The sequence below is a fragment of the Antedon bifida genome, chromosome 4, assembly GCF_963402885.1.
Source record: "Antedon bifida chromosome 4, ecAntBifi1.1, whole genome shotgun sequence".
In the NCBI taxonomy this organism is placed as follows: domain Eukaryota; kingdom Metazoa; phylum Echinodermata; class Crinoidea; order Comatulida; family Antedonidae; genus Antedon; species Antedon bifida.
In genome coordinates this window covers 31699684-31714568 of record NC_136229.1, presented here as the reverse complement: position 1 = coordinate 31714568, position 14885 = coordinate 31699684, and the positions used below count along the sequence as shown (strand labels likewise).

Here is a 14885-nt window from a genome sequence, read left to right as displayed (position 1 = left end):
TTCACTGAATAACATGCGTTAAATTGTATTAAAATTTAGTCAATTAGTTTTACACCATTTCTAAATTGTATTTAGTTAATTTTTATTTTCGAGTCCCACACTCGAGAAGGACTTGCGAAGTGTTCTGAATAATATGTTTTATAAAGTTCACTGAATCAAATCGCGTAAAAATGCGCTAACCTACTTGCCTATCTTCATTTCTTTTTCAATGATATTTATGCTAAATAAAAACACCTCATAAAACAAATATTCGTAATAACAATTCCTTTTAAATAGTTTGTTATTCGGTTTATTATATTATAGTAGTAGTAGTCTAGAATGATGGTGAATGTGTCCAAGACAAAACCATGATCTCAGTGGTTATAAAATGTAAACCATTTAGTTTTAAAATCCATTTTTAGTTTTTCTATTCGAGTTAAACTTATATTAGTTTATGTTTATGCATTCCTTTTAATTGTTAGGTCCTATAGGCCTATGAGCAGTTTAATGGCAAGAAAAATAAAATACTGTCTAAGCAATATTTAATTGATGAATTATGTAATAACTTAAGATTCATGCTAAAAGGGGAAAAAGAATGTAAAAAAAAAAACTTGATATGGACATCACTTTAATTGCGGTAAGTTGCAGCTGTGTGTACAACAATAGCAACCATCGAAGTAAGAGATCAGCGAACCAAGACGATACAACGATTAACAAAGCTTCGTAATATTTTTTTCAAGGATGTTTCATTCTATAACTGCCATCCAGACACAAGACAAAGAAGAACAATCACGATTGACCAAAACAGATAATGTAACAATGAACGTAAAGTAAATTTAGGGATTATTATAAAATAGGGGTTTATTTTGTATAGATTTAGTATCAAACTTAGTTTCGTCCATACGGAGTCCGTAAAAGGAGAGTATTTAATAATATATACATTTTAAAGATGTATTGTCCCCCAAAACATGAAAAATGAACTTTGAATAGCCCACTTTGTAGTAAATCACTTCCATAGAAAAAAAAATACGAACAAATGTTTTCACTTATAAAATGACAAAATAAACGGTTAAATTCAACCAAAAACACATTGGATGGCAGCCAAATTGACTATTTTTTGCGTTATATTACAGTTTTTTCAGGTACCGTAAATAAACAAAATGACATTAAAATGGCATATTCAACAACAAACAGGTAAACAAATTATTTTTTCATGGGGACAATAATTATACGGTATCTTTAAGGGGACAAAATATTATTATTATTGAAATTGTATTTTCTTCATGCATGTTCCCTTTCGAAATATTAATTCGTTCTGTCGAAATATTTCTTAGGTCGCTTAAAAAGTATTTATAAATAATGTTATTTCCTCTGGTAAGGCTATTTGACATTTAATGTCAAACAAAATTATAAGATTCTAAAAAAAATAGTGGTTATATACCTCTCATATTTTGATATCCACTAGGCCTATAGGTTAAGGATTCCGTTTCAGTCAATTCGAGAATTATTAATACTGAGCTTATGTCTTGAATAAACATCATAATTATCCTGTAATGAAGTGTGCCGATATCATATCAGGCATCTATTAATTACCGTATGCGTGAAATCGCAATATTATGTATAACGAACAATCTCTTTTATATAATAATTATATAGATCAAGTTCCAATTAAATGGATGCACACGACGCGCTTTAAGTGTAAGTATGGTACAGAGATAGTCTATCAATAGGTTGAAAGAGACTGTATCCACAGTGTATAAAGACAATATACTAACTAGAATTTAATTCGTCACTTTGATGACTTATAGGTGATCATTGTGTTAAAAGATAATTTAAATTTAACTTAAATTTAAAATTTTAAGAAAATCGTAAAATATGAACGCAATAAGACTAATAGGCCTATACTAAATGATTACTACGGAAGATTTCATCTCAACGTATACGTACACATATTATAGTTATTACTTCATAGTTAATTAAAAGACAAGAACACTTTGTATAAACTAATAAGTTACTAATGTCATTTGACTTTATTAAATTGCGGGAATAGTAATGTAGGTATGGAAGGCTCTATCATCCAGGATAGACCTCATTCATATTATCCACATATGCCTTATATAAAGACTACAGGTTCAAGCAAGCGGTATACGTAATGCTTACTTATAATATATTGCTACACACAATTTTAAATTCTCACATAGGTACATGCTCGTTATAAGACATAAAACACATCTATTATCACATACTGTTCAATATTGATGGTAAAGTTTAATTATAATTCCCATAGTTAATGCACTCAAATAGTGTTTAATATAAAACAACTTATGATAATAAATAATTTACTATAAGGTTTAAATAAATAATGTCTATATAAACTGTTTTATATTTGAATTAATATTTAAAGCTATTTAACTTAAGTTTTACAATAAGCAACCCAGTGGCTAACGTACATTGTTAGTATTATACCTAAATCTTTTATATATTTATTTAGTAATTAATCAAACCAACTAATGACTTTTAACAGATTCTTTCTCCTTTGTATAGGAAAAAAACTTCTAATGCTTTGGTGGCTTTTTATAAGCAAACTAAACAAATAAATTTACGTTTTTTAAAAAATAAATATGTATCAAACCGCTGAGGCTGTTTCAAGAACCAAGAGAAACTGTCAATTGCATAGTTTACGCTAACCAACGGTATGGCATTTATCAATATCAAGGCTGCTGATCACGATCCCATATATGATACCGATACAGGGATTGCCTTAATGTAAAGCTCACAACCAGGGGCGGATCTAGGACGATTTTGAGTTGTGGGTGGGGGTGGCCGGCAACTGATGTGTTTACAACAACCCTCTCTACCCGAACAACAAGCAAGAAATAATAATATTGTTGTATGTTTGGCAGGAATATCAAAAGTTAAGTAATGAAAATGCGAGTCGGAATTATCTAGATTGCCATAGAACGCCGAAGCTTCCAGGGGACTTCCCTGGACCCTAGCTCGCAAAATATTCAATTATTGGTTGACGTCCGGCCTCTAATGATAATTAATTACTGTAGAATGTGCATCAATTACATACTGGGGCGTCAAAGTATAAATTAAATCATAATAATTTATACAAAATGAAATAATTACAATTACGTAAAATTGGAACTGGAACAGAGACAATATATTATTATTTATTATCCCACAGTTCTTGGCTAGTGCTATGGGGTTAAACGGAATAGACCTTTATTTTAGGCAAAATAAATATTGTTGACAAGAACGAGTTAGAATACTAAACCTCAGTTTCACAACTCTGAGACTGTCGGTATAGTAGCCTCAAAGCACGCTCGTCTTGATTTAATACTGGGTACTGATACGCTGACATAATATTTTTGTATTTTTTCTTTTCGGATTGTCGTTTTCTTAATGGTCCTACTCCTCCGGATGAAACTTCAGAATCGCTACAAACATCACCACACGAACGCCGCTGTAGCCATCGAGATGGTGGTCGTCGATTGGTTGGTTGTGGTTTAGCGAATCGTGACGTCAGTGGTGGAACCATCTGTACATTCAGCTGTCAACAAGAAATAAAATGTACAGTGCTATTAATAATTAATTAATAATAAATGAAACGAATTTTTCAAACTTTAGCATCCAAATTAGATTGAATATAATAATTGACAACGTAAGAACTCACGGTAAAGGATTTATTGTAGAAATACCAAATGGAAAAAATGGAGTAATACACAATAAATGATTTACTGCGATGGTCGGTATATATATAAAAAACCCAAATGTAGAACATATCTATCTAAATATATAAAATCTTCGAAGATAATGAAAAATACAAAACAGATTCACAGTCCAAAGAGTTAAGTACCCAATACAGTATTTTGTTTTCATTTTTTTCTATTACTATCTCAACAAAAGTAACGGTAAAACTAAAGAAATAATATATTATTATTGTTTTTTTTTATAATTTTGTAATATTTTTAATAAATCTCTTTGCATAATTAGAATATTAACTTCTTCATTCATAAAAAAAAATGAATATGAGCACATCGTTTGCAACAATGATTGTATCGAATAGAATTCAACACTAGGCCTACATTAAATGTTGGTTTATTATTCCCTCCATGGTTATTTATAGAAATAGCCCAATTACAAAAAAAAAGAACCAAAACACATTGACAGTTGTACATATTTCATGCAAAAATCAACGAATGTAAAACAGGGGAGTTACGGTATGCTATAATCAGATCTAAGTATTGATACAAAATAATCACCGTCATGCAAAATAGACAAAAGTTATAAAAGAGAATGCAAAAACAGAAATTAATTAGGAAGAAAGGAAGGAAGGAATACGGTCGTGTGAATAAATGTTAAGAAAATCGTTCACATCATACACTTTTATCATTTAGATTTATAGAGGTACAGTAGCTGGCCCACTGGTAAGCCAAATATATGTTCATGGTTGGTAGTTAAAAAAAACTACGGTCGCATTTAATACCTCAGGCCTATTATAAGTTAACAAAACTATAATGAACACATTTTACAAATTATTTTTAAAGAAAAGAATAAATTAAGAAATACACCTATTAAATATACAACATAGCGCATGCGTATACCACGTACTAAATATAGTTGTCATCATCACAATCGAGGTGTTAGTGTTTAGATTCTTTGGACTGCATGTGTTTAAAAGAATGGAGAAAAGCAGAATATATTACAAGCAAAATGCAAGTACAGTATTTTGTAAACATTTTGTTTTCAAATTGATTGATATGCATAATACCTTACATAGTAAACAATGCTTTGCAAAGTAATTTACATTTTATCAAAACTACCGAGTATATGCAAAAACTGTATCAATATTATTTTTCAAAATAATCAAAAAGCAACAGAGAAATGGCCATAATATTCACAGCATAATTGAACTATTGTCTAATTCTTTAATGAATGCATGAACCAATTTTTATTTATTTTTAATTAAACATATACATTTTCTGTCCAATTAATACAAAAACGTAGCCTTATACTTTTTCAATGACGTGACTATTTTTAAACCATTATCTTACCTTGCTCTTAGTAGCTGATTTTGAGGACACGACTTTAGGTTTTAGTGGAGATTCTGTCGTCTGCATTGGAGCAGGTGACTTTTCACTTCCACTATCAAATCCTTCTTCAGAAGCTATTGGTACCGTTCGTCTCTGTGCTGGTTTCAATTGGACATCTGGCTTTGTTTTACTTCTATTTGGTTGTGTAGTCAACGAAGTCTTTGATTGAGATGTTATAGTCGTTCTGGTTTCTGATCTCGTAGTTACGTTCGATGTAACATGTTTTTTTGGTTGTGGAGTATAAACATTAGAAGACATTCTAAGAGGAGAAGAATGTGTGGATGATTGGTTTGACTTGGGTGAACTTGTCCTGCTGTCATCGCGAGGAGATTGCCTACCAAAAGAAACCTTATATCCGTTACCCGTTGGAGTGCTAGGTGAATTCAAACGTTCTTGGTCACGAGCTTGCATTTGGCTTTTCGTTTTAGGCAATAGACCCGGTGTAAGGCACGTTCCCGATTGGGATGGTGACACTGTACCCGAGGAGGACCATCCTATACTGCTATGCTTTTTAGGAATCAGAAAGCTTGGCGGTGTACTAGGAAGTCTGGAATCAGATCGCATTGGAGACAAGCTTGGAGGAGTAAAACTCTGTGGACTTGTTATACTACGTTTTCTTATATCTTGTCCAAGTAGACCTGAGCCGGATCCAAATCTAGATGGACGTTCTAAAGTTCTCGAGGGTCTCGAAAAGCCATTTTCAGGATCAGTATACCTTTTTTCTGAATCACTGTCACTGCCACCTCCACCAGTTGTGATTTCAGAATCAGAGTATTGCCCTCCACAGCGGCTTCTGTTTCTATTTCTTCCTAGTGGAGGGGTTGTACGAGATGGACTGTGGTTATGCTCTAGTGCCTTTCTAACTGTCTCCACAAAACCTTCTTCCATCTTGTCTGCAATGTATCTTGGATCATCCATAGGCAATGATGTCGATTTTCTGTCGGTTTCCCGAAGCATACCTCTAACACTAAATCGACCTGGTGATGTGATTACAGGTCTGTTTTGACGTCTTCTCGGTACACACTCATTCTTACACACCCAATCGGTCACTGGACGTTCGGTGGATCTGCTCCGTGTGTACCGCTGCCCTTCTGAACCTCGGTTACTGGGCCGTCCAAGGCTCGATGACTTGTACGGAGATATTTGTTCACGAACCATTGAGTCTAAGACATCTGGTTGAGATCTTGCTCTAAAAGTAGAATAGATATACTATTATGTCAATCGGATGCGTTTATATCCGTTTTGTATCCATTTGTGCATACTTTAAAAACCTTAAGATCCCCCCACCCCTCTTATACCAGGGTGACTTGCATAAACAAGTCAGAACCTTAAGATCCCTCCCCCTTCTCTTATACCAGAGTGACTTGCTTAAACTATGCAAAAACACAGACTTAGCCTTAGGATAATACCTTTTTAATTTAGCTGCAAATTCAGTGCGAATTTGGCCCTCATAGCTTGTTAGATCCATTTTGACTTGTTCTAACTGTTCCAGAGCCTAGAAAACAAGGGACATAACAAGTGACAACCACCTACCTTTCAGATCGATCTTTTGATGTTAATTGTCCCCTCTGAAGCGTTAAGAATGTAGGATTAAAAGAGGAAATGTTGTTAGTTTGATTAATATCAAAGAAATGAAGCAATGAAAAAAACCACAACTATTATAGAATAAACTATGGTAGGCTATAGTAAAGCAGGTTGAATAGTATACAAATAATGAATGTTTATGAGTGTAATAGTACAAATAATGTCATGAGGTGAAATGATCGCCTTTCAGCTTTCACCAAATGAAAATGATTTGTAGGCCATAACAGGAAAATAAAAAACCTTCATTAGTTTTGTACATAGATTAAAAAGATTAAACGATTTAAATAGATTCCTGTCATGTGAACTAGATTGAATAAAAGATAAACAATCAAAATCATACTACAAATTATCTAAAGCTAAAAGTGCTTTTTGGTCTAAATCGAGTGCGATTTTCAATTAAATGTTGTTATTGTTTATTATACCGAAAAGGTCGCAAAACGTCAGGCGCGTTAGGCGGCGCTATTGAATTTTATCGGGGATTTTGTTTTCGTACAAAAATCACACAGATCGTTTAATAGAAACATCTATTGACCCACAATCGTCCAATCAAATGACAGGAATTTATTTAGGTGTTATAGTATATATTATTATTAGTATTTAGTATAGTATTCTGATGAATGTTTATGAGTGCGATAGTGCAAATAATTGATAAAAAATCGAGTCAATGTGTGTGTCTAAATTATCATTTTTTTACGACACGATACAGTTTCTCACGGTAGCCCAGCTATCATAATTTCAAATACAGCAGGCCTTTATTAATTTAAAATACGGTACCACGAAAACAGCTATTATTTCCTACGACCATTTACACAAATCGTCGCGGAGCGAACAGTCGGTTGAGCGGAAAACCGACTGATTGATTGACAAACCGACCGCGTGAGCCTATAGCGGTATAATTATACTGCAGACTATCGCACCGCATCAGTTATCTAGTTCCATTCATCTATAATAAGGTGGAATATATAATATTAGTTCACAAAGCTACAAAAACGTATTATAACAGCAAAGAATGTATAACATGCAAAATAAAAGTACAAGCAACGCTTCTTGTTTCTATAGAAAACGGTGTAAACATGCAAAATTGAGTATCACATTTACTGAACGACGAAACAACGACAGGTGGTGATTATGGTAGTATACGGGATTCAATCCAAATTAAATAAAGATGTTTCGTAAAATATGCAGAATGTTTAAAATAACCTACAGTATTAATAATTATTTAGTTAAAACCTTCCTGTACATTGTTGCAACCCATGTAAGCTGATGCGGGCCTTTTTTGATTGTACAATTTGGATTGCCTGTACTACTTGTTTAATAATGTCCAAAATGTTAAATAATTCAGAAAATAACACATAGAAAATAGCATGGGCGCGCTACTATTTTCCCCTCTATTTATAGAACCTCCCGTACACTTTTCCAGACCAAAGAGTATCTACTTAGGCCTAACAAGTTTAATCGTAATTGACTGTAATTGCAACTGTATAATTTAAGATTACAAAAGCTTGTCTATTTCCGAGAATGTGGTGGTGGTAATAGCAATCAATTACAAACAGACGCCAAAACGAATCACTAGTCTTAATTGGACTTACAAGGGATATCTCTATACAATAGTTAGAAGGAGAAACCTTATCATAAGATCGTTCCATATTGTATTTTCTGTTAGCGCCCCCTATCGAACAGGCTCGATCAACACTTTTGCTACGTGCATGAGAGGTGGAGTTTCTCACTTTGCTTTCACTGACGTTGGTTGAAACAATCTTTCCGTTTGTTATCAAATCTTGATGAACCTGTCATAAAATACAAACGGATTAAATTCAAACGCAAACAAATTAAGATAAACAAAACTATAACGGAAATAAAAGGAGAAATAGGAATGAATTATGATTAGATAGATGCGGGTAGATTTAAACTAAACTAAAGTTCGATCAGTATTGAAAGTAATGTGTGTAGTACATCCATAATTTTGAATTTTTTTTTTAATGACAACAATAAATATTGCGCTTGTTAATTACACATTTGGTTTTTAAGGCAACATTGTGAAGGAAGAAAATGATTGATATTAGTAGTAGTATGTTCGCAAGGAAGTGGAAAGTTTCAGTGGGAAAGAGTGAGTTACAACGTGTAAAACGTTAAAGTAATTTCCAATTAATCAATTCATTTCAAAAATTTAAATGTAATTCAAACAAGGTCAGCATTGGCTATTTTAAAAAAAGGATGATACAGTAGCATTCTTTATAAAATATTCCATTATCTGATCATCGCTTTAGAAGCAATTACAATTTAAAATAAAATATAACATAATTTCAATGACTATTAACCAAACCAAAATGTGAAACAAAACAGCACAATTAGAACCAAGTATGTTTGGATGCAACCATTTATTTGTATGAAGCTAGTGCAAACATGTGGAATTTCAGTGCATTCCGAAGCAGATTAAAACCTACCGACATTGGACTAGTTCCACTAAAATCTGTGTTTGACGTTGGCGACTCGAGTCCAGTTCCTGATCGTATTCTTCTCATCTAAAACAAATTACGGTTGGAGATTTAAAACAAACAAAATCAAACATGTATTAAATTCCCTGAACTTAATATCTTGGAACTGAGGAAACTGTGCGTACAGTACACTACCCTGACTTGAGAGACGATCTTTTTAGGTCTTAACGCTCTCATCCAATTAAGCTCCTTCTTGACAGAACACAGTTCCGGTAAAATATACTTTTAACCAGTCGTGCGGGCAAAGGGCGGACCACAGGAGCCTTTTTCTCACGGGCATGCCGGCAAATCCTGTATAGATGCCTGCATTGTTACCGGCATCACAGAGGATGCTTTGTAGACATTTCATTTAATTTGATTTAGACCAGCTTTGTTGCAATATTGAACCTTGTGCATCTACATAGGACTATCGTGCCGAGAATATAACTATGTTAGTGTATATGTTTTCCATATAGAAATGGCGGTAAAATTAAATTTTAAAAATTATAGTCTGTTTATTGTCTCTTCTTGCAATAAATATATGTACATCATTATATATTGCTACCAGCTACATGTTTTACACACGTTTGTTATTATATCATCGAAGTTAATTACACATCCAATAGTTAAGACTAACACATTGCCATTGTCAGGTCACATCATAAATGTTATTTAATAAACAACGAATGGTAATGTTTGTAATTCATTTCTACATATGATACAGTATGTACATGATTTTACCTCAGAAAAAAGGGCCTCAATTCTACTCAACTCGAGTCTTCGTGACGTCATGTTTTCTTGTAATCGTTTTTGTAGATCGTATCTTTCAACTGTCCATAAATCACGTTCCTGAAGTAACCTGGCCTCCATTTCAGACGTTCTCTGGTAAGACTCTTCAACAACTGTATGCTTTCGAAGAAGCTATATAAACATTATTTTGAATTAGTTTTAATGATAGCATGGACATTCATTTGTCATTCACGATCATGATTAGCATTCATATTATGTTATGAACGTACTTTTTAGGCGTTTTAGGAAGGAATAGCAAGTTTGTCATAACCTAAATGACCAAGATTAGTCTACAAGCCTTAATTTTACTCTTTGCATACCTCACTTATTCGACTTTCAGCCCTTTGCCGATCATCTTCAAGAAGTTTTCTTTCTCTTCCGAAGTTTTCTTGAAGAGCAGCCCTCTCTCGATGCCACTTTACTGCGCTATTCTCTACCTGACGACGAAGCTCAATGGTTTTATTATGAAGGTCCGAGATGACACGGCGGTGCTCGGTACGCTCTTTATCCCATGCCATCTTCAACCTTGCTTCAAGTTCTTCGTGTTTTAACTTTTTCTTTCCTTGTAGTTCCAACTAAAACCAATAAAGTTAATTGAATTTACTTGTTTATACATTAGTGTCTGATTGTTAGATGTTATGTTACTAGAGTGTTTATTCATGTGTGGTACATATCCTAGCACTATTGCATTGAATAAGAAATACTGGATTATGATATAAGTTATTGTTTTAATGTATCTATTATGCTCTAGATTAGACCGAAGTGAACCAGAATATCATTAATAAATAGCTTACTCTCTGAATCTTTGCTTGAAGTTCATTGCGCATAATGTCCCATCCTGATTTTTCGTCAACATAATTCTTTTGAATGACCTCTGCTCGTTGAGTTTCAGATGTAAGTTGAGCGTGTACCTCTCGTTTTTCTCGTTGTATTTCTTCCAATAGCTGTTTACTTCGTTTGGCCTAAGTACAGAATTTAACTTGTTAGTATAAACTTAAATGCATTAAGTCACCTCTCTTAGTTAGAGTGGCATTCATTTAGTTGTAATTGATTCTCAATCATGACCGTTTTGGTTATAAACTACATAAACTTAAAATAATCGAGATACTTAATACGTCATGATTAGGCCTAGATCTTTTTAGAGTAATGATGACCATGGATTTCATCATGTCTGCATCTTTTAGAATGATTATCTAAAGTGTTTAAATTAAATATTATAAAAATTATTTAATTCACACGTTAAGCCTGTTAGATTATGTTAGATATTAAACTTAAAATATATTTACTATTAATGCTTCTCTTTCATGATCAGCCTTTGCTGCTGCTAGGTCTACTTTCAAAACTTCTAGTTGACTTTTGATAGATCCAACTTCTCTCTTTGCTTCCAATGAAGTGGTTTCGTAAAAACACCGCTGCCTTATTTCGTATTGCATCTGATCTTCTAAATATTTGCTTTCTTCTCTGAACAGTTTTGTTTCACTTTCAAGTCTAAACTTATGGGCTGCAGCTTCGGTTCGAAGTAACTTCTCCTCTCTCTGATGCCTATCCAATATCTCGATCTTAGTATTGTTTAGTTCCTCACGTTGGGATTCTAAGTTTACTCGTAAAGTCTCTATTTTCTTATTCGCTTCTTCGATTAAATTATCTCTTTGTTCAATCTGTAAAAAGAAATTCTCCATTAGAAAGCAAGTATATCCTATATTCAACGATTATGTGGAACATTCGGTTCCGGTTGAAGATAAAATTCTAGGCCTACAGTATGTATTTGTATGTTTTTCTAACACATCCAACTCAGATAGATAAACTTTACCATGCTTATAAAGTTTAATTCGAGGTACATCCTAGCTGGTAATATGTCAGAATTGAACCCAGGATCTTAGGATTGGAAGGTAAACATGCAAACCACCATTTACGCTATAGTTAAGTTCCTATTCACATTCCAAGAAGAAGAATTAATTTTTCTAATTTATTGAGATCAGTCAGCAAAGCATTATTTAGCTTTGTACATAATTGGTTTAACCAACTCGGTTAGATCGACTGGGCTAATCCTAAATAAGTTTTAAGATAACATGCATATATATTTATTGAAATATACCTCTTTCATTAGACGTTGACGCTCATCTTTAAACGAACTCTCACTGGCTTTCAATGATTCGGACATTTCGTTGGCGGCTTCAAGTTTTGTACAAAGTTCTGTATTTCGTTTTTCTGTTATATCATCAATAGTACGAAGTTTAAGTCGTAAGTCTTTTATATCACTTAAGTATTTAACTCGTTCGGCTTTCCAAGATTCTTCTTTATTAGATAACGTAGATGTTAAAGATTTGATATCAGCTATTAATTTAGATCGTTCGCTCTCCCATGTTTTTCCTTCAGACGCCACTTGCGAATTATCACATACTGCTGCCTGCTGAATATTTTGTTTCTCTGCGTCCGTTTTGTGGGTTTGATTGATCAGTTCTTTTCGTTCTCCAGCCCATTTTGCCTCTTTTTCATTTTGCATTCTTTCTAGATCATGAATTAGATTCAATTGAATTGCATTGTCTTTGTCAAAATCTTTAATCTTTTCTTTAAGTTCACCAATTTCACGAACCTTGCATCGAATTTCAAGCTCTTTTTCTTCCAAATCAATTTTAGTTTCATGTGCACGAAGTTTTAATTCTTTTTCAAAATTGTCGTTTATTCTCCTTCTTTCTGCTCCCCAGTCGTCTTCCATTTGTTTCAGCGTCTGTTGAACTGACGCAATTCTTTGTTCTCGTTCCAACACTTTCTTCTCAAGCTCTTCAATTTTGATTTCCATCTCATTGATCTGGAATTCAAGGTTGTTTTTTTCTTTCTTCAAACGTTCAAGTTCCTGATTATATTTAAATTGTTTAGCGTTATTGTTTTCATTACAGTGCTTCAAATATTGTAATTTCTCAATATCCCATTCTTCACGTTCTTTCCTAATTTTTATATCTGTTTCTCGGTGTTCAACCTGCAGCGTTGATAACTTATTATGTAGTACAGTTCTCTCTTGCTTCAAAATATCTCTTGCTGCCTTCAACTCTTCATTTTCTACTGTCAGCTGTGGGTGATAATACAAGTCTGTTGTTTTAAAGAGTACTTACATGCAATTTGATTAGACATACCTCCCATAAGGTTTTACAAACAAGCTATTGAAACGGTGATAATACGATAGCATTGCTTTACATGGTAATGTACAGTGAATGAGATATTGCTTGCTGACGTTTTATTATAGATAGTGAGACATGTGTAATTTGTCAACTTCTAAGTTGCTCGCGTTAAGTTTTGAGGTTCGATTCTATATTATTACCTGTTATTTCTTGATTAATTTTTGTAAAAACCAATAATACAAAATGTTATATTGCAGAAATTTGGGTGTGGGAAATACAGTTAATCAAAATCAAACAACAATGTACACACATTTAAATTATAAACGGTTTTAATAAGTTTAATAGTTCAGATACCTTCCTCTAAAGATGATATGACAATGACTTATGTGACAACAAATATGATGTGCCCATTATATGGAAATGATGAAGTCATATCACTACCATATTTGGGCACATCACACTTGTTTTGTCAAACTAGTTTGATAGTGTAGACAGAGCTTTACAATAATTTTTACATTACCTTTTGTATTGTAGTTGCGGCTGAAGCTGCTTGGTCCTTGTACTTCCAACATTCTGTGTCAATCGTAGCGAGTTGATTTTCAAGCCGTCTACGAACGTGCTGTAAATCTTGCATCTGCTTACATAGGTCATCTGAAGACTTTACAAACAAATAAACATGGTTAGTTCAGTACCGTATAATAACATACATACATTTAATCGTGCGTACAATCGAGAACTTTGATTGTTCCATCGTATCATACTGAGGTCAAGCCGCCATCCCATCGGATTTCATCATTAAGCTATTGTATGATAGACCTATTTGCACATCAAATATGTTTGATTTGAATGTATTTGGAAAAGCATTATTAAAATTACATAGGCCTACAAAGTGAAAACGTTTAACTAGTGCAATTACAGATAAATACATTTATATAAGATTTTCCAGAATAGCATACAAGGATTTTTCTAATTTTAACAGATTTTATACAACTTCACCGATTCAAAATGAATAATTCCCAGTGGATGCTTTTTGATTTATGTTCATGTTGGCTAAATTATATATCTACACAAAGTATTTCTTATATATATATTTCTTATTTTCATAGATATCATGATCATCAACGTCTATTAATTGATTATTTGCAGTATATCTCTCGGTTTGGAATTTATCCTAAATAAAATGTATAAGTACCTGTTTTGGATCGGAATGCTTGTTTAATTTTTCTTCTAATTCCATTGCTTTCTTTTTGAAGGCCTCAATTCTCTTCAGCAAGTCTGCCTTTTCTTTCTTCCAATTGAATCCCTCCATTTTTCGTTGTAATTCCACACTTTCTTTCTCAAAAATGTATTTTCTTTCAATTCGTTTCTTATCTTCCGCCGCCTGTGACACAAAACTCGGCTTATAATACTGTTCGTAGGCATTATTGGAGTTAGTGTGAATTAGCAAGTTGGTGATGGCGAGTAGTTGTTATAGCAACCAGTACACGCGATGACGTTAGAATGAATGCGTAGTGAGAAAGAAGAGGTTATAAGAAAATCGTTAGTATGTTATTACTACATATTATAATGTACAATGTTAGTTCCTAAACACGTTCGTACTAAACTAAGTTAAACAAAACGTATGCCTAACGGTTTAACACAGTTTAATGTTATCTAACACTACTGCCAGTCACAACTGAATATTGATATATGAAACGCCTGCAATTGTAGGCTCATTAACGGTGGAGATATTGGTTTGTTTATTGACGTGTGCTACACAATACCATGCTATGCTATGGCATTCTTGCATTAGTATTCAAATAATGGTAAGCATGGCACTAAATGCATTAGAGGTATACATGCTG

General features: G+C 33.3%; 1 protein-coding gene across 7 annotated transcripts in view; it reads right to left on the bottom strand.

Moving 5' to 3' along the window:
• Nucleotides 1-1986: 1986 nt before the first annotated feature.
• Nucleotides 1987-14885, bottom strand: part of LOC144839794 (uncharacterized) — a 32282-nt gene continuing 19383 nt past the window's right edge. The window contains exons 8-20 of one of the 7 annotated variants that reach the window (XM_078695292.1): nt 14234-14449; nt 13562-13699; nt 12021-12992; nt 11212-11583; nt 10720-10887; nt 10246-10500; nt 9878-10057; nt 9107-9184; nt 8252-8449; nt 6488-6573; nt 5040-6267; nt 4597-4649; nt 3408-3535 (exon numbers count right to left, since the gene is read on the bottom strand). In XM_078695292.1, the coding sequence (XP_078551418.1) occupies nt 4629-4649; nt 5040-6267; nt 6488-6573; nt 8252-8449; nt 9107-9184; nt 9878-10057; nt 10246-10500; nt 10720-10887; nt 11212-11583; nt 12021-12992; nt 13562-13699; nt 14234-14449 (3912 nt within the window). In that variant the 3' untranslated portion in view covers nt 3408-3535; nt 4597-4628. Of the gene's footprint in view, nt 3536-4596; nt 4650-5039; nt 6268-6487; nt 6574-6611; nt 6647-8251; nt 8450-9106; nt 9185-9877; nt 10058-10245; nt 10501-10719; nt 10888-11211; nt 11584-12020; nt 12993-13561; nt 13700-14233; nt 14450-14885 lie in introns of all 7 variants that reach the window. The other 6 variants (XM_078695289.1, XM_078695285.1, XM_078695290.1 and 3 more) reach the window with 6 other exon arrangements.